Raw genomic sequence first — 18,384 nt, 5'->3', positions numbered from 1 at the left:
CCCAATGGAGTCCAGCTTCAAGGAGCACAAAGTTAAGAAGTCACTCTGGCCTATTTTCCTCTGATTCCTCTTTTCCTCTTTAAATGAGGGGAAATGTTAAAACTAAAGCCAAAAATTGGGGGGGGGGGGGGGGGGGGGGGGGGGGGGGAGAAAAGGACACTCAGAAGGGGGAAGGGAAAAACAGGGATTCAAAAAGGCCTATCATTGAAAACTATTTCACAACAGGGCTGCAACACTAATTCCAGTTATGGGCACTGCATTTTAATGAACAGGAAATTATAAGCTACAGTTTATTAACAGAGGATTAAAAGATGTGATAATACTTCTGCTCCTTACAAATACCGATTTTATTTTGAGACTAACTGTTACCATCTGCAATAAAAGCCAAACTGGAGTAATTTATGTATTCTGCTTGAGATTTCATAATACAAAGCTCTTAAAAGACTTTAAGGAAAGCAGTAAAAGAAATGGCTGCCCAACAAAATAATTACAGGACTCATCGGCTGCTCTCCTTCACACTAGATGGTGCATCAGAAATGCGTCATTACTTTGATCCTATCTCACACTACTTGTACCATGAATCAACCAGAAGGCCTAAGCCCGTGGCACACAGCAGACCGAGGGAGTTCAGAAGCAGCAGAGTGAACTTCACGTGGTGCAAGAGCACAGGAAAGTGCCGTTTCTGCACACTTTCTGTTCTCTTTGTCCCTAATCCTGAGGCACGATGAGGTTGCCCTTGCTGGCGGGCAGTGGGGAGCTCCCACACTCCCACCACGGGCCTGAGTCAGCGGTGTTCCAGAGAAGTGGTGCTTCCTCACCGCAGGGAACAACTCTGTCCCTAAATGACACCCATTCAAGCTACTTCTGTACAATTTACGACCAAGTTCTTCAACGAGCAGAATCCACCTTTCTATTACTTAACTCTGAATAGAAAAAACCTCCCTACAATCAGCTTGCAGCCAGACCTGTCCCAACCCATTCCTTCCCCCCACCTACATTTTAAAGGCTTCTTTTTGCATTCTCAAGTTAAAATGACAACAGCTATGATTTTACTAATCAGAGTTAAAATTGCAGACTGCTCACAGAAAGTATTTTTCTTAGCCACTAATTGACAGCTTGTTTATTCTGCTTCCTCCTACTATCGTACTCTAGAAATGCTTTGACTATACCACAAAGAGTTGTTAAGCACCTGCGTTTCTGCACTCTGTATGGGAACTAGCACATCCTGGGGAGGAACAAGCACATCCAGCTTTCCTATGAGGTATGGCAAGTCCCCCAAAACCCTCAATAATAAAGAGCAGACACCCAGCACCTTCGCCAAGGCCATTCTGCATCAGCTTTGAGAAAAAACAGAAGTAATCTTTATTACAACTTTATGCAGATGTTAACAAAATGACACAACTCTGTTGTTTCAGTACGTGGGAGAGCAATCCACCGCCTCCCCCCTGCAACATGCTGTCCCAAGATAGGAAAGAGCGTTGACAACAGGATGAGTTGTGGGATCAAGGTGGCAGCTACCAAAGCCCTAGCCAGGTTTCATCAGAAACAAATGGCACAGACACCTGCAGAGACCGGCTGAATGTCACACTACGCAGTTTTGGTACGCACAGCCGAGTGTACATTTTCCTTGCCTTGTAAATACATAAACAGGTACATTATTTCCCCATTCTTCTTCAAGGTAATAAAACATAGCACAAGCAGCAAATTGATTTGCCAGGTAATTTCAGCAGCTCCATTTTGATCCCATTAAACATAACACATGCTACCAATACATCTTACCGCTCCTTTATAGAAGAATAAAAAAAATAATTAAAAAAGGAGCTGACATAGTAAGGTATATGGTTTAAATATACTGTATCACTCCAGAAAAGATCATTGCTTTTCCCTAATAAGTAAGGTGCATCACACCCAAGAGAAGATCGTACACAATGTTCTCTGAAAAACCAGTCTGATAAAACATGTATACCAATCTTGAAGCTTCATTAAAGGCTTCATTAGTCAGGCTTCATTAAAGCTCCAAATAACAGCAAAAAATCTAACAGAAGACACCAAGCACAACACTAAATTCTCTTTCGCGTACCAGTTCCAAAAGAGATTTCAAACAGACAATGCTTAATAAATGAACTAGGTAATACAGATTTATACCATATAAGAATTTAATTGATAGGAAAATGTAGAGCTGTCCACTTTTCTTTTCAAAATATCTTTTGCAGAAAAGTTTGGTGCTTGCATCTGAAGTCCTGTATTGTCAAAGAGGTTCAGCCTGGGCAAAACAACCTTCCCCTACCACATCCATACCGTAAAAGTTGAACACTGAGTAAACATCCTAGTAGAAAAAAAAAAAGGAAGTCTTTCTGTATCTATAACAACACTTGCAATTTGTTAATAGCTGTTGGGAAAGTTGGCATTTGACTTCTTCCCCAAGAATTAGAAAGAAACATTTAATTTCACCTTTGCTTATGCAAAATACCAATACAGTTTCTAGTAAAACCAATCTGAATTTAACAAGTAACCTGTGGGGTAAAGGTACAATACCTGCCATCAGGCAAACAGAGCTACATAATTTTGTTGCACAAGGACTATGCCAGCGTGGCTACCAATATGATGCATTAAACACAAAGTAGATTAGAAATTAAGCTAGAAAGAGCAAACATGTTCAAACTCTAAAAAGAGGTAATTTAAAATCATTTTACCTATGAATGCTGTTCAAACACACTTTGTGCTGTCATTGTTAACTTAAAATACCAAAACATTTTGTAACATTTTAAAATTAAATTGAAAAAGCAGTAGCTTTTAATGTAACAGTTAAACTCTTTCTTTCCCAGGAAAATTAGTATACTTAAGACAGCAGTAATAGTGTGCTAAATTCTTGCTTTTGGGCAATAATACAGTAATTACGGTAAAAAAGTGCCTTGAAACTTGTCATTGCTTGAGCGCAAATGCCCAAGGCAATGCTAAACTAACACAGCTTCATTCTGATCTGGTTTTCTTAAACTGTGAATTATACTCTTACATATTTTAATACATGTTGGAACAAAGCCATTCAACTCTGCAACTTTGCATTCTTCCTTGAGCTGATGATGAGACAAACACATGAGCCTGGGGACAGGGTGTATAAATGAATCACAAAAGGTATATGCTTAATTAAAGAGGGCTGCTGTCACTTTTTCCAGATAAAATTCATAGAGCCCTCATCTGAGTCAAGTATGAATCAGGGTCCCTATGCCAATGTAGGGAAACACATGGTGTTTAGCACAGAGCAGCTGAAAGAGCCATATTGAACTGCTTCTGATGAGGTCTATCATTTGAACTGACTTGTGACAAGCACACCAAGAGAGAAGGCCAAGGAAACAACAGTGATTCTTAACAAGATTTAAGCTTTGCAACCTGAGTATGCCAATGTCTTACTTGTTTATGTTGCTGCCTTCCTTCAGACGTTCTCCTGCAGCTCCTGTTTTGGACACTCTCTCACTCCCAGCCAAATCCACCAGGCTGACCTTGCTGACCTTCTCTCCAGAATTCTGCACAGATGGGACATAGGAGAGCAACAGCTAAGAAACACTGGCACAAAGTACTAACACATCTGACACTGGCACCATGAAAAACTGTTCTTCAAAATAACGTGGGTTAAAGTATCAAACTCAAGATATGAGAAAAGAAGGAATTGTCAGAGGTTTTATAGCTCTTTAAGAGTCACTCACATATTTTATAGTAAAGGGCTGAAGCACTAATGAACCAGAATCAGCTGTGTGGTAACATCAATAACCTTAGTGGCAGAGTAGGCCATTAAAATATACCACAACTTCAGCAACAGTTAAGACCTAAAACAGGTTTCATGGTGGCAATATAATCTTAAAAAGTGATCCAACTGTTTGCTATCTAGTGTGCTTCCTCACTCGTCCAGGGTTCTCTCAATCTTATGGTCTTGTCAGTATTACTTTGACTACTGGACCCCATGGCATTAAAGGTAGAAGCACAGCTGAACTGGTAATGTATGTGGAAGAAGGAAGAAGAAGAAGAATTCACCACGACTTCATAAATTAATCAACAGAAATACATACACCAGAATGCTGGTCATAAAGTGTCTGAGTCACTATAATATTGAATACAGCATGAGAGCGGCTGCTTTCTTCATTCATGTTGGTTGCAGCAACTGTTCGTGATTTGTTTCCCTCCGACATCAATGACTCAATATCCTAGAGCAAAAAGGGTAAAAAGTGATGCTAGGATAAAAGCAAGTATTGTGCTTGCTGAACAAAATCCCCATCGAGATGGAAGGGTGTGTACATGTGGGAGAGAGGAAGAAGGAAAGGTAGAAGTAATGAGAAAATTCTTTGCACATTTTGAGATATATTGGTACAGAAAGTATGTAATTTCACAGAATGGCTTTAAATCACATCTCTGTTTTAAGTGCTGCGCTTAAAAGCCCAGCAACTATAGTCAATACACCTCCTCCTTATCTGCTGCTGAAATATGTTGGCAACATCCACATTACAAATCATACTGTTTAATGCCAGTAATCAGGCCAGCACAGATCTACTTACACAAGTGAACACAATGCATCTCTTTACTAAACTTCACTAATACTCTCTTCACTTAATTGGCTCAAAGGGTTACCTCACTTGGAGCCTGTACCTTCCCACATATGCAAAAACAGGCAGCTATGCCGAGTCTGACATAAGTGCTCACTGAGTCCTCCAAGACAGTTTCATGAGAGTCATCAGCCCAAACTAAGTATGAACTAGATTTCCTAGAATTTGAAGAAAGAAGGTGTGCTTTCAAAGTACGCAATTCACCATAAAAGCTGCAAAAGCAGTTTTTATAATTCTATATGCACAGATGCTTCACAAAAATAAAAATCCCCATAAAAAAGCAAAACAGTTCCCAGACAATACTACACAAAGAATGAACATTTTTTTAAAAACCAACATTTCCAAATCAGCTTCCTCATAAAAAGAAAGGCCTACGCAATTCATACAACTGCACCGCTTTAATTATTTTCATTGAGGCTATAGGAGTTCATTGGCTTCTACAATACTGATTTATTTTAATGTATTTTGGTAACTCAAGTGCACTCAGATGCTTTCATGATTTAAATCATGAATTATATAAGCCATGTTGTAGCTCCTCATGCAATACACCTGTATAAAATAAGAGGTCACATTCAACAACAAAATCAAAGGAATTCATGCTGGAAGACTAATCTTATTTTGGAAGCCTCGTATTTCCTGTGTCAAGGAAACGCTGTGTTCTTGGTGTATAATATAGGCATTGAAAACTGCAAAATAAAGCGATACAACTATTCTATTTTTAACCAACATAAAAGGCAAATCCAATGCTTTTACATGAAATAAATACTCCTGAAGCATTAGAGAAGACCTTTGTGATTGCCAGAGACCATAAACACTCAAGAACCAAAATGTCTGGATAGACACTAGTTTATCTCTTACAGGATTCTTATTGCTTTTGTACATAGGTGTTAGTTATAAACTTGTAATTGGTTTAGCTTTACCTCAAAGTTTGTAACAGCCAGCTGAGACAGGCCGTCTACATATGGTCCCAACACTTTGTGCTCTCGAACCTTAAGGGACTGCCGACTCCTATGGAATAAAGTAGACTTTATGCACAATCCACTAGTGTGAACTTTATTGAAAAACAAAAATTACAGTATGAAATTATAACAATGTTCTATATAGCAGAAGTCAATTTGTCTTTTAATTGTAACAGGAGGAAAAAAATCTTCCAGAATTGTTTTTAACTCAGATTAACAATAAAGACTCAAATTAATTTAACCAGTTTTAATCTATATACATGTACTATTTTTAATGCAACCTCTCACCCCAATATTTGTGGCTGCAACAAAACCTGAAATGCCTTATTTGGCAGAACGAATGTTGACGAAAAAAGGAAACCAGAAATCCTCCCTGCTCCCCCCAGCAATTTGCTAAAGGTTCAATTCTTCTTGCATTTTCCACACTTTATTGACATATATCAAGTAAGTCTCAAATCTACCTTTCTACCTAACTTGCATACTTCTTCACCTAGTGCAATTATGTTCAAGAATCAAAATATATACCACATGTATCAGTGCTCAGCAAAAAAAAAAAAACCTATCAAACTACCTCTTGTCTAGACATCTCCAAGCCGGAGAGCCTAATCAGTATTTTTGTGTAACCAAAAAAGTAGAAAAGAGTGCCATGAGTATATTCTGAGGTGGTACCCTTCCACATTAAAAAAGTTCAACATCTAAACCACGAGAACCAAGTTGCAAATAAGCTTCAAACTCCTTCCAGCTGATGAAAATTCTTACCTGAATACACTCTGGATCATATGGCAAAAATACACCAGCATTTAGTTGCACATTCTTGTACTTGCTTTCTGGTGGTAAACTACATCATACAGTATTTGTTTGCATCATTATGATCGTATCCTAGTATTTAAATTGATCCACGCCAGTTACTACTTCATATACAAGCTTTACATGGATATTCTCTTCTTTTGGGTATTTGCTATCTAATCCTTTCTAAGGGAAGTCATATAAATATTCATTCTGAAAAAACCTTCTCAAGGAATTCCAAAAGTGATTTCTACTTTTACAGTTTCAGACAAAAATAAGGAAGGCTGTGGGGGAGAGTGAAGCTACTCACCCTTTTGGGTCAAGCAGATCTCTGACTTTCTCATTGTAAATTTCCATATAGGACACTTCGACTTTAAAAGTATGAGATTCATTTTCTTCAAGAGAAATTCTCTGAAATAAAGCACAACAGAGCCGTGGGATCAGACCCAGTTGCTCTGCATTGCCCATCATTGAAAAGGATTTTCCTGAACCTAAAGGAAAAAAATGAGAATAAAATGCTTTAGAATGTGGTTCTGAGCTACTCATTTGTTCACGAAGCACATGTTTTAATTCACTTTTTATTCCTCCAGAAGCACACATCAGAACAACATGACACGCTATTCTAGACAGCTAGCTTGCTCTTTGGACTACAAGGTAAAGGCAAACAAAAAGAGAAATTATCTTAAAGGTTTCTTTCAGCAGGGCCATTATTTGGGACCCCTTTGAACACAAATGACTGAATAAGCCTTCAGTATGAACTACTCCTTTCAGGCTTTGAAAGCAGCCCCAACAGGTAGTAACTAGGAACATATTTACAGAGCTGCTTTAAGAACTTTACATTGTCACTGGCTGTGCTAAATTCTGACAGTTAACATTATGATATTTCAAAATACATTTTTAAAATATTATCTAGCTTAATATTTATGTTTTATTCTTCCCACTTGCTACATGCACAAAAAGCATTCTTCCCCTTTAGCACAGGAGACTCACCTGTCTGTCCATAGGCAAAAATACAAGCGTTATATCCCTGAAAGGCCTTTTCAAGAATTCCTTCTCCAAGGCACTTGAACACCACTTCTTGACCTAGAAAATAATTAAGTTTATTTTAAATTTAATAACAGACTAAAATTTACTGAAAACAAGAAAAAAAAGGTTTGCAAATTATTTTTTACTATTGAGTGTATTGATGAACAAAAAAAATGATTTCACGTACAACTGAGTGACAAGTTCAAAACATTTGCCTGAAACTAGTGTAACAACTACCTCTGTGTTTAAATATATTGCTGATTTTCCTGTGAAGGGAGCAGTTCTTCAAAGGGCATCATATAAGTTGAATGCTTAGAAAATAATATAGATGTCTAAATTTTGTATTAATTAAGTATAAATTTTGCAATTAATATACATTCTTTAATCACAAACTATACCCCAAAGAGTTCTGCAACAGAATTGTAATGAAACCCATTAGTGAACTAGGCTATTACATATACACCAAATATCATGCTAGAAATAGTAGCAGTTGTTCTCTTGGGAACTGGCCTCAAGTTTCACCATAAGCTATTATGATTCGCCCCATGGCAAGGTGATGCTGGAATCAAGATAAAAGCATTCCAATGACATTCAGGGAGGAAATGCATATTAGGAGGCTGCGAGACTTCAACAGAGCTTTTTGAGGCTATATTCTGCCAAATCCATAGTTTGAAATGTCAGCTGCAGAATTTCATAGTCTAAAAATCGTCTCCCTGTGCCAGGCAGATTTTAGATGCACTTCAATCTTTTAGCTGTAGAAGATGAAAATAGGCATAGTGCTTGGGTTTTTTTTTAATGGGAAAGCCCAGTATTTGTAGATCACAAAGAGGGTCAATGGGTTGTCTGCCTTGAATTCTGATCAAAGAATTACACCAGCTGTGTGTACACCCAAAATAAGCAGAGGTGAGCTAAGGACAGTATTTACACACCTTCTGGTGTTTGGTTTTAAACTTAACATTCACTGCCTGGTGACTTTCTGAACAGCTATTATCAGCTGCATCTCTCATTTTAGTTAGTTTCAGCAGTTGTCAGTTACAAGAAATTATTTTGTACAGTGGATGCAATAATGACTTCCATGGTTCTCAAAATGGAACATACTGGCATAAAATAAAAATAAAAATCTAACAATACATTCATACATTGCATGAGAATATTTACACTCCATGATCCTCGAGTAATTGGTAGTCCAGAAAATTCCTGCAGAAAAACCTGTGGTATGATTGTGGAATGATTTACAGGCAGGTAAATAGGGCTAAAAAGTTCTAAATTACTTTTAGTTTCCTTTAACTTTAGCCTAATTTCTTATCTGCTGTAAAGGAAAAACTAGTGCAGCAATGCCCTATCAAATGGTCTTGGTATCTTTACAGCTGAATTTCTAAAATTCCAAAGTGTCACTGCTCCTTGAATTAACACAGTTCAAAAATGCTGAATACAGGAATTAAAACCAGAGGAGAATCTGCTGTACTCCAGAGTAATTCCACCTCCTCTCCCATGCACATTCATTCACTACTCATCCAATTTAGGATCATTTTGTCATAATATCTATGTTGAGAAATCACTGTTCAACAACCTGGAAATAGCTACAGAGAATGTTAAACTACTGAAGAATGAATGAAGAAAACATGTCAGCGGAAGATTTTAATAAGAACATACAATACACAAGAGTTTGCTTTCCAACCGGCTCCTGAGGGCCCATTTTGAAGTTACCAACATTCACAGAGGCAGGGAGCCACTTACTATCTTGTTGAGCAAGAACACAAAATCAAGAAAAGATTGAAGCCGAGTATAATTATTAAGAGAAAAAAAGTGTATATATTCTGCAATGAATGTGTGTGGAGAATAAAACCATTTGCCAGAAGAGGAAAAAACTTGTTACCCACTTCTGACCAGCAATAAACCAGTAACCTCCTCCATGTTTCCCAAGGAAAAAAAGCAGACATCAAAATGTTATAAAACTGTGCATGGTCATGATAACCACAAGATGACCTACAGAATCCCTTACTACTAAACACTAGGGAAGAAACTCAGTTTGTATCTCATAGGCAAAGCTAGATTATTTTTTTTCAGAAGACATTTAATTTTCAAACGGTCAACACAAACTGAAAGTCAATCATTGATACATAACTCTAAAATGGTATTTTTATTACAGTTTTTAAGAGCTCAGTAATACCAACATAGACGAATGGGTCATTAAAGAGTGATGTTTATAGTAACCAGTTGAATTATCATGGGATAAAATAAGATTTGTTTTTAAGTGCAGTCACAAAAAAGAACTCAAGACATTAAACTTCCATTACGGATATTTTATTCATTTGCTAATGCAGTGCACTGTTGAGGGTAACAGCATATCATCCATGAGATTTTGGTATTTTTCGTTAAGAAACCTCACTGCTTCCCCCATGACTTTTATTAGGGGGTTTGCAAAGTGATTACAAAATCTGTATTTTACAGAATTATGTCTATGTGCATTTACAGTCAAAATTAATAATGCAGTTCCATTGTCTACACTACTGCATTTTTGTTTTGCTAAATAAAACCATGCCACCTGCAATTAATACTTTTGCTTATTTACAGGACTTCTCTTCCACAGTTACCTAGTGCTTAAAGAGGTTAGTAGGGGTTTTAACTTGATTCTGACTTAATTTACAGAAAAAGGGAGAAATACAGAAAAAAAATAATTATTTAGTTAACAAAGATTTCCCCTAAACCAAGCTTTATTGTCTTTAAGACAGGGATTCCCAATCTTTCAGCTGGCTAAGACCATATAGCCTCTTACACAGGCAACTAAAGGCCAGACACTGAAACACCCGCTCCCTCTCCCATCTTCTGCTCAGAACATGGGCAAGCCTTAGACGACTGATGGACACGCAGTCAGTCAAGCTGGGGAAAGCACACCCAAGGCCGTCACGCAGCCCAGGGTAAGCTTACAAGCTGCTGGTTCTCACAGGCCAGGATCTCTCCTGTCTGTTCATCCCTTCGAGGAAAGGGGAGCAAAGTCTGGTGAATTTTTCTTGAAGACCGCAGTCTAAATAATCTTGTTTCCTCTACTTCAAGGAGCAAGACTGTTAACCTGGAATCGCGCAGTGAGAAATATTATCAGACAATTTTGCTGTAGGCTTTATAACTCTAGTTACGGCCTGTGTGGCAGTACCCCTAACGCTGCAAGGTGTGAAACTCTAACAACACACTGTTAGGGATGCTCTGCTAATCGAAACCTGAGAAACACTGGTGGATGGCCACTCAGTTTCGAAGACATACTGGAAAGCAACATGAAGACAATATGGAAACCTGTTCCACTTTCACCGGACAGCTGTAACTGTCTTCATAGCTTAAAGACATTACCTGTGCATTCTGACAAGTGCAACTGCAAGCCTGATGCCAACAGTGGTGGTGGGGGGGGGGGCGCGGGGGGGGAATCTAAGAAAGATCAAATCAGTAACTCTCAATCTCTCAGAAGACTAATTCCAGCAGGATACTGACACAAGAATCTTGCCATCAGCTCTTAGGACTGAGTATTTTCACATGTTCAGCACCCTGACACACTCTTGACACTCTTTCATAAACATATAAACCAAGATAATAAACATTTCTTTTTTAGCAATAACCATACTAAAGATATTGAAGATTTCAGCATTTGAAATGGTATCTGTGACTTGAAAGCTAAAGGAAACCCATCCTCCTCTCAGGTTTACATCTTTAACCTACATATATTCCTGGAACTTTCAAATGCCATGCTTGTGCTGTCACACCATGCATCAAGGGCTTGTAGTATGGTACTTTGAAGCTAAAAAGTTTTTTCACATGTTCTCTACCTGCTGAAATGGCTAGGTATTTCAATGGCAAAAATATAAAATAAAGGTAGCAAAATATGGTAGTGCACATGTTAATAGTGGCTATTAAATTATTAACAATTCTAAATAAAACTTTCACATTATCTACCCACAGAGCTGCACATGAAAATCTTATTTGGAATCTCTCAGCCAGCATGAATTATTAGAACACTGAAATTTGGTAAATATGTAAGATAATAAAAAGTCCCTGAAAATAGAAAGATAAATACATACCCTGACATGCAAGAATACAACACACATCATTTTCAGAAGGAGGTATTTAAGTATTCTCTCTTATGCTCTTATTCTCTATGCTCTTTCCCCTTCTCTTCCTCCAAATCATCCCCCCCTTACAGTCTCTGAAGCCCCGATCCGGGGATCCAATTTGATGGTGTCCCTAGGGCAACCTACATATTGCAGAGGAACCCTAGGACCCGTTCTCACAATCTGCAAAATGAAGCTATTTACAAATAAAGTTTAAACATTCTTAAGTTCCCTAGACTGGAGACAGAAGAGAATAGAGGAAAGAAAAGGGAGGGGAGGAAAGGGCCACACTCTTTCTAACAAAACTTCCTTTAAAAAAGGCGTAACGGTTACTGTCTTTCCTAAGATCTGCTCATTTAGTGACAAACACGTTCAAGATGTACTGTAACAAAAATTAGTTTCAGTGTCTGGTTTTTACATGTCTAGTACTTCTAGTTCACAACTTGTCAATCTGAAATAGGGATAATTGTCTCATATTAGCACAGATTCTTTCAGCCAGGTCGTGACTGTAACGTTATGACACATTGCTGCAATTCCTGAAACCCCCTCCCTTACACAGCAAAAATAGCTAGAATCAAGTAACAACTTGTTACATACAACACTGAAAAAACAAGTCTCTTTATGGCTTAATCTCTAACCCACAACATTTTATAAGCAAATCTTGACAGCAATAAATTGCAGTTGTTTCCATGATCTAATAGTTAAAATAAAACTTGATCTGTGGAGATCAGAATTATGAAATGCCCTGCTAGCTAAGAGTTCTAAAAGAATCTCTCTAAAATGGGAATAAAGATACCTATGGTTCACCTTTAACAAGAACCTAAAAGCACAAAAGCTAGCATCATCTAACTACTGCAGTACTGACAAGGCACTGGAGTCTTTAATGTTCAAAGCCTTAATCCACTAAAAGGTCTCCAGTGCTTCAAATTTGGTGCTGCAACATCTATGTTTTAAGTGTCTGACCCATACAGCACTAAAACCATACTTAATAATGAAGTTTCCCCCAAAGTGTACAGGTCAGGTGTCAGCTGTGTGACAAAAAATTAAGTCCTACATACTAGGTAGAGTCTCCTTTAAAAAAAAAAGTCAAGGGAACACTAAGAAAGGGATAGGTCTCTCCCATCTAACAGCTCAAATGTTAGAACTACAAACAAACACTCATGTCTGCTCAAAATCCACAACTTACAATCTCTCATGAGGATGGGAGTGTACAGTTCTTTAAGCCAACTGCCTGGCTTGTTTCCTTTTGAAACAGCTACTGAAAGAACAGCAGTCAGCATACATACTTCCTATAAAATTAAAGCTTAGCCCAAAGTCAGGCATTTAGCCTTTCAGAACAACGCAGCTCGCAGAAACAGAGAGCTGAAATTTCAGGCCAAATGTGATCTAGCTAGGGAGTTTAAGAAAAATCCATGGACAGTGTGGGGTCCTTGGAATGGACCTGCTTAAATGCTGCAGTAGTTATTTATACCTTCTCTTGAATTCTTCCCAAACTGAAGTTTCTTTCCTTCCTTTTAAAAACCCACTTCAGTGCAGCCTTCAATAGGCTCTTACTGTTGTCTAGGCTTGTAAAATGAATTCTTTGTTCTTGTCTGAGAATTTCTCAATGTCCTCCTCTTCACCAAAATGTCGAGCTGTTATTTGTCTCTGAGTTTTTCAAGACAAGCAGGTGTGTCTTTATCCATGAACTGACTCTTGACCCCTTCAGGTCAAGAAGCAAACAGTAATAAGAAGCTATTTTGCTTACTCTCAAACACCTCTCCTATAGCCTGTCAGGCAAAGCTCACTCCTTTTCCAGATCAAGGCAAACTCGTTCTGTCCTATAACCAAATTCCCCTCCCTCCTCAAAAATCTATTTCATTGACCTATTTTTGTTGTTTGGTTTGGTTTGTTTTTTTCCTTTCCAATAAGATGTTCATATTCTCACCAAATACCCAACTATGTCTTTCAGAATTAAATCGTCAGAAAAAAGGTGCAGGAGCTAGCATGTGATGATCAGCACAAACCCAGAGGTTTGTAACTGTTCCTTGCTTGGAACAACACAGTCACAAATTGTTCAGAAACACACAGCATCAGTATTCAGAATAATCCTCCCTCTAAACTGCTAACTCATTGGATTTAAAAAAAAACAAACCAAAACAAAACCAAAAAACCCCACCCACTTTAACACAGATTATAAACACTTCATTTTCAGTCTTAAGAGCAATTCAGAGTGGCTTCTGCAGCTTGCAATCTCTAAGATGGGATACCAGGTTGTTAAAGAGCCTCCACCTCTTGCAGTATCTGAAACCAAAGCACCACTTCCACAAAGGTCTTGTAAAGAGCTTACTCCTCTGCTGTGCTCCAGGCTCTGTGCCTTTACAACTCTTATCTTTGAGAGATGCAGTCCTGCAAGGACAGCTGCGAAGATGCCCTCTAGATGTTTTTCATCACATGAAGGTTACCTTCACTATTTCTGTTAGTGATATTGCTGGATCATTTTAGAATTTTAGAACCCAATTTCCACTTCAGTGGAAAAAAAAATTGCTAAAAAACCAATTCTGCCACCAACAGCAACAATCCCTGTGTTTTCAAATGCTGGAAAGAGAAGGTAACTTTCAAACTGGAATAAGATCCCTTGTACTTCCTGAATATGAGTTCCAAAAGAAAAATAGTACATACAGAGTAAGCCTTATGTTCAGCCAAAAAAGCTGACGATATCTCACAGAGTAAGTTTAGTGTAAGAGACAGAGATGGCTAATCCCATTTCAGGGTCAGCCCTGCTCCCCCCCAGCCTGAGAATTGTTACCAATTACCCATGCGATTAAGTTTATCCAAACAAGAATCTCACTCTTGTGCAAACAATGAGTGCCAGTAGTATTGTAGATCAATCAGCAAAGTGAAAAATAAAACCAGCCCATAATCATGTGTGATAGCTTTAGCGATTCTGTAAAAATGTGCATTTCCAGGAGAGCACAAACTTTGGTTTTGTTGACATTAAAAAAAAAAAATACACCAAGACAGAAGAGTTTTCCACATAAGTCAACACAGCATTCAGACCTATGTTGTCTGTGGTGCACACTGTTCTGTAGGTTTTCCAATGTCCCATGTGTCAATCAAAAAAATCTTTAGTATAGTATGATATACACAACAATAGACCTATTCAACATAATACAAGATGAGCATGTTTAGGTTTTGCACAGAGCAAAGACTGATAAGGTAGCCTAGTACTTAAGAATCTCATTAAACCTTTCACTATCACATCTTTGTATTTCTGTGATGCAGATAAAAGGGTTTTTCGAGTACTTAAATTTGTGTCTCATACCATTTTTACTTCAAGAATTTTACTTAAGCTTGAAGCTCATATATATTACTTACATTTACAAGCACTTTGGACTTAGCTTTCAAGCTTTATACATGTTTCCTTTTAATTGTGCAACTAATCACTGTTCTTGCCAATGACATTAAATTTACGCATCCACATAGAGTTACTTCGGGCAGGGAGTATTTAATGCATCTGTCTAGCTTCCAGATCAGCACCCCTTCTGTAGTCCAGCATCCAACCAAGAAATTACAGTTTAGCTCAAAAACCTCAGGCTGTCAGGTGGCTGGTCTGGACTCTTTAAGCTTGTTAATTCTGTAACAGTCTCTAGTATGACCTCTGGACACAGACAACACAGATATCTGCAAGGCACCTAGGATGATGGGGGTTTCTTCCATGAGGCAAAGGAATTATCAAAAACCCCAACCAAAACAAGTTATTGTATTTTTTTGTTTAGTACAGTAACTTAGGCCAAGCCATGAAAAAGACTTAGGGGACCTTAATACTAGAAATAGATAAAAACTGAAATCTAGCCATTTTGGCATTTGGTTTATTGGCTCTAAACAAGAAATGCCACTGTAATATAGGATACTATCAGTTCATGCACAAGCAAGTGAACAAGCTAACAACCCAGAAACTTAGGTCAGAAACAGTTTTGTGGATTTTTGGGTTTGTTTTGTTATTTTTTTTTTACTTTTATTTTGATATTCTGCCAAATTCGTAATGTTCTAGAACATGAGGGCTGGAAGTCACAAGTTAACTTTAAGACCATACCAAAAAAAAATTCAGTGAAAGCATTGGGTTTTTTATATGCAAGTCTTGAAGCTCAAATTCTTAACATTTTTTGGGGGGTGGGGGGGTGGGGGGGGTGGTGACCAGCAAACAAAACCAAACCAAACAAAAGCACAATCCCCCCACCCCCCCCCCCCCAAAAAAAAACCCAAAACAAGGAAAACTGTTTTGGATTTGTTTTTCCCCAGCAGGAATATTATCTGGAACAGAAAAAAAAACACCTTATAGCTTTCTGGCCAGTAAGAAAACGCAAGAGATGCAAGCAACAGCTTTCTAAAGTCCAGTCCAACAAGAGGTTCATCTGCATACAGATAAAAATTCAGTTCTCAGGTAAGATGAACTCAACGACATCTTCTGAAATAGGCTAGAGAAAACTAGTTTTGACTCAAATTAAAAAGAAAGAGACCTAGAACCCCAACGAATTCACCTGGAGATGGGTTAAACCAAGACAGAAAGAAGTTTAACTGGTTAGGGGTGTTTCTGTGGTCTCTCTCTTCTCTACAAGTGGGTTAGTACCACGGTGCACCCAATGGGTGCAGCTCCCACCTGCACACTGGAGGCACATGGCACCAAGATCTGGGTACATACCATCACCTCCTTCCTTTAAAAGAAAACGGGAGGCGTGCAGGCACAAAAGGAGGTGCTGCGCGCTCCAATGGCTCTACCAGCCTGAACCATGAATACTCTACAGTGCACCCATTCAGTGCAAACACAGTTACTGAAAGACAAACCAACACAGAATTTTCCTGAAGAAACCTATCTTTGCTCAGGCAAGTAAGAAATACAGTGGAATCTATGATCAAGTGCAACCCCTAAGATTTGGGATTTTATACCAGGGGCTACAGCAGCCAGAGACATATTTTAACGCAAGCATATGACAGTTCATTTATTAAACCACTGATCTCAAACTTTGAGCTAATTAACCCTATCAACCTTCAAGATTTCTTATGGGCCACAAAACTTAACAATATGAATATCTAAATGGAATGCTATTTTTTTTCCTCCTTTCCATGAACCACAGCCTTGAAATCCCAGTGCTCAGAGCTGTCTCTATCAAAACAAGTCCTCTTAGAAAGTATGAATATGCTAATACACAAATCCAATTATGATAAACTAACTACTGGGATTACAACCTTGCCTGGATTATCCAGCTTTTGGGAAGAAGGAGTCACAAAGCTGATCACTCAAAAACATTAGGGATCTGAACAATCAGGCTATGAATGACTTGAAAGGCCTGAAATAACCATACTAGCTGAAAAAAACATGTTTTATTCCTTTCCTGTACACAGGAACGCAGAGCATTGAAAACACACACGTTCATCACTAGCATTAGTCAGAAGTAATTTCTGATGCAAAACTGAAATTTCATTTTAAGTGACAGAAACAATCCTCACAAAAGGCTCTTCCAGGGGATAAAAAAAGCACACTACAGCTTAGATGTAAAAGCATCGCTCCTGAACAGTGTACCGGGCACCTTAAAGCTTGCATTCCCTCTAAACTGAGGTGCTAGCACTCAGGTGACTCAATCCCTGTAAAAATGAGAAGTCTGCTTCTGTGAAGAAGTCACTTAAGCATCACAGTACAAAATGCAAAAAAACCCCTCCACAAAACAAAAGCCCAAGCTCTCATATGCTCTCAAATTATTTACATTGTCAAATGTATGGAAAACAGTTTACCTGCATATTTTGTGGTGTTTGATTCATCCATGGACCAGAAGCAGTGATCAAAAGCAAACACCTGTAAAAGCACATAAGATGACAAATTAGGAACTTTGGCTACAAGACATTTCTCTTAAAGCAGTACAAACCCATGACTGTTTAATTACAGTTAGGCTCTACTGTTTCTATGGATCCTAAATCAGAACTGTAACTGATTCATCAGAAGTGGCTTCATCAGCAGGAATACTTTTGGGAAATCTTGAGAGCTGCAGAACTGCAATACTTCTTTTCTACCTGTATTATACACAATACAAAATGCTGCTTACTATATCCCTTAATATAGACTTCAAAACACAGCCAAAACCTAATAATTAGCTCCACTCTTCTCCAGGCACTAATGCTGACAAAAGTTTCTGCCAACACTAATGAAACAGCACTGAAAGGACTCAATATACAGAACTTGGCGAGATGACTATTTAGCAGACATCAATACAAGATGCACAAAAGTTTTACCATGGGTTGGACTTCTCATGCTCAAAGAACATTACTACTTGCAAGCCTTAAGGAGCAAATAAATAGTATCAGATTACCTGCCTAAACTAAGAGTACAGTACTGGATCTCAGTAGAGGAAGCTCAAAACTACAAATAGAAAATGTAGCTCTATTAGACCAACAAGCTATCAGAGCCTGCTCTAATGAAAAGATTTAATGTCACTTCAGTCAAGAGTTCCAGCTGGGTAGAAATCAAGTGACATTCAATATTGTGTTCAGTGGGCTTGTGGACCTGGAACAGTGTCCTGTAAAAGCACTTAACACACTTGGGATTTGATCCAAGTTACTTTTTCAGCACATCTGAGAACATGATGGTATAAAGATTTAGCGCTGTTGTTTTGACAGCTTTATATTGCCACAAACACAGCTTAAGCTGCAATGTATTTTCCACATTTTACCACGGTAAACTGACTATGGATGAGTTTATGATATAGATACTATTTATTTCTTTCTTTTGGGATCTCAAGAGGTGGGGAAAAAAAACCAAACAGGCTTCTTTAATAAAACTTTTCCTAGGCCAAAATTTTCTTTGTCTGGCCTTCCAACAGCTGACCTCCTTAGTGAGACAAACCATGCAGGTCAATGTAGAACAAGAGCCACAGGCTCTATTAGCAGAAATGTGAA

General features: G+C 38.2%; 1 protein-coding gene across 6 annotated transcripts in view; it reads right to left on the bottom strand.

Moving 5' to 3' along the window:
* Positions 1–18,384, bottom strand: part of KIF13A (kinesin family member 13A) — a 116,258-nt gene that overhangs the window by 44,267 nt on the left and 53,607 nt on the right. For all 6 annotated transcript variants that reach the window (XM_075052456.1, XM_075052460.1, XM_075052457.1 and 3 more), the window contains exons 4-9: positions 17,227–17,287; positions 7,328–7,420; positions 6,648–6,828; positions 5,513–5,600; positions 4,062–4,196; positions 3,409–3,521 (exon numbers count right to left, since the gene is read on the bottom strand). In XM_075052456.1, the coding sequence (XP_074908557.1) occupies positions 3,409–3,521; positions 4,062–4,196; positions 5,513–5,600; positions 6,648–6,828; positions 7,328–7,420; positions 17,227–17,287 (671 nt within the window). The remainder of the gene's footprint in view (positions 1–3,408; positions 3,522–4,061; positions 4,197–5,512; positions 5,601–6,647; positions 6,829–7,327; positions 7,421–17,226; positions 17,288–18,384) is intronic.

Source organism: Buteo buteo, chromosome 20, assembly GCF_964188355.1.
Source record: "Buteo buteo chromosome 20, bButBut1.hap1.1, whole genome shotgun sequence".
Classification (NCBI taxonomy): Eukaryota; Metazoa; Chordata; class Aves; order Accipitriformes; family Accipitridae; genus Buteo; species Buteo buteo.
This window is presented reverse-complemented; position numbering and strand designations above follow the sequence as displayed.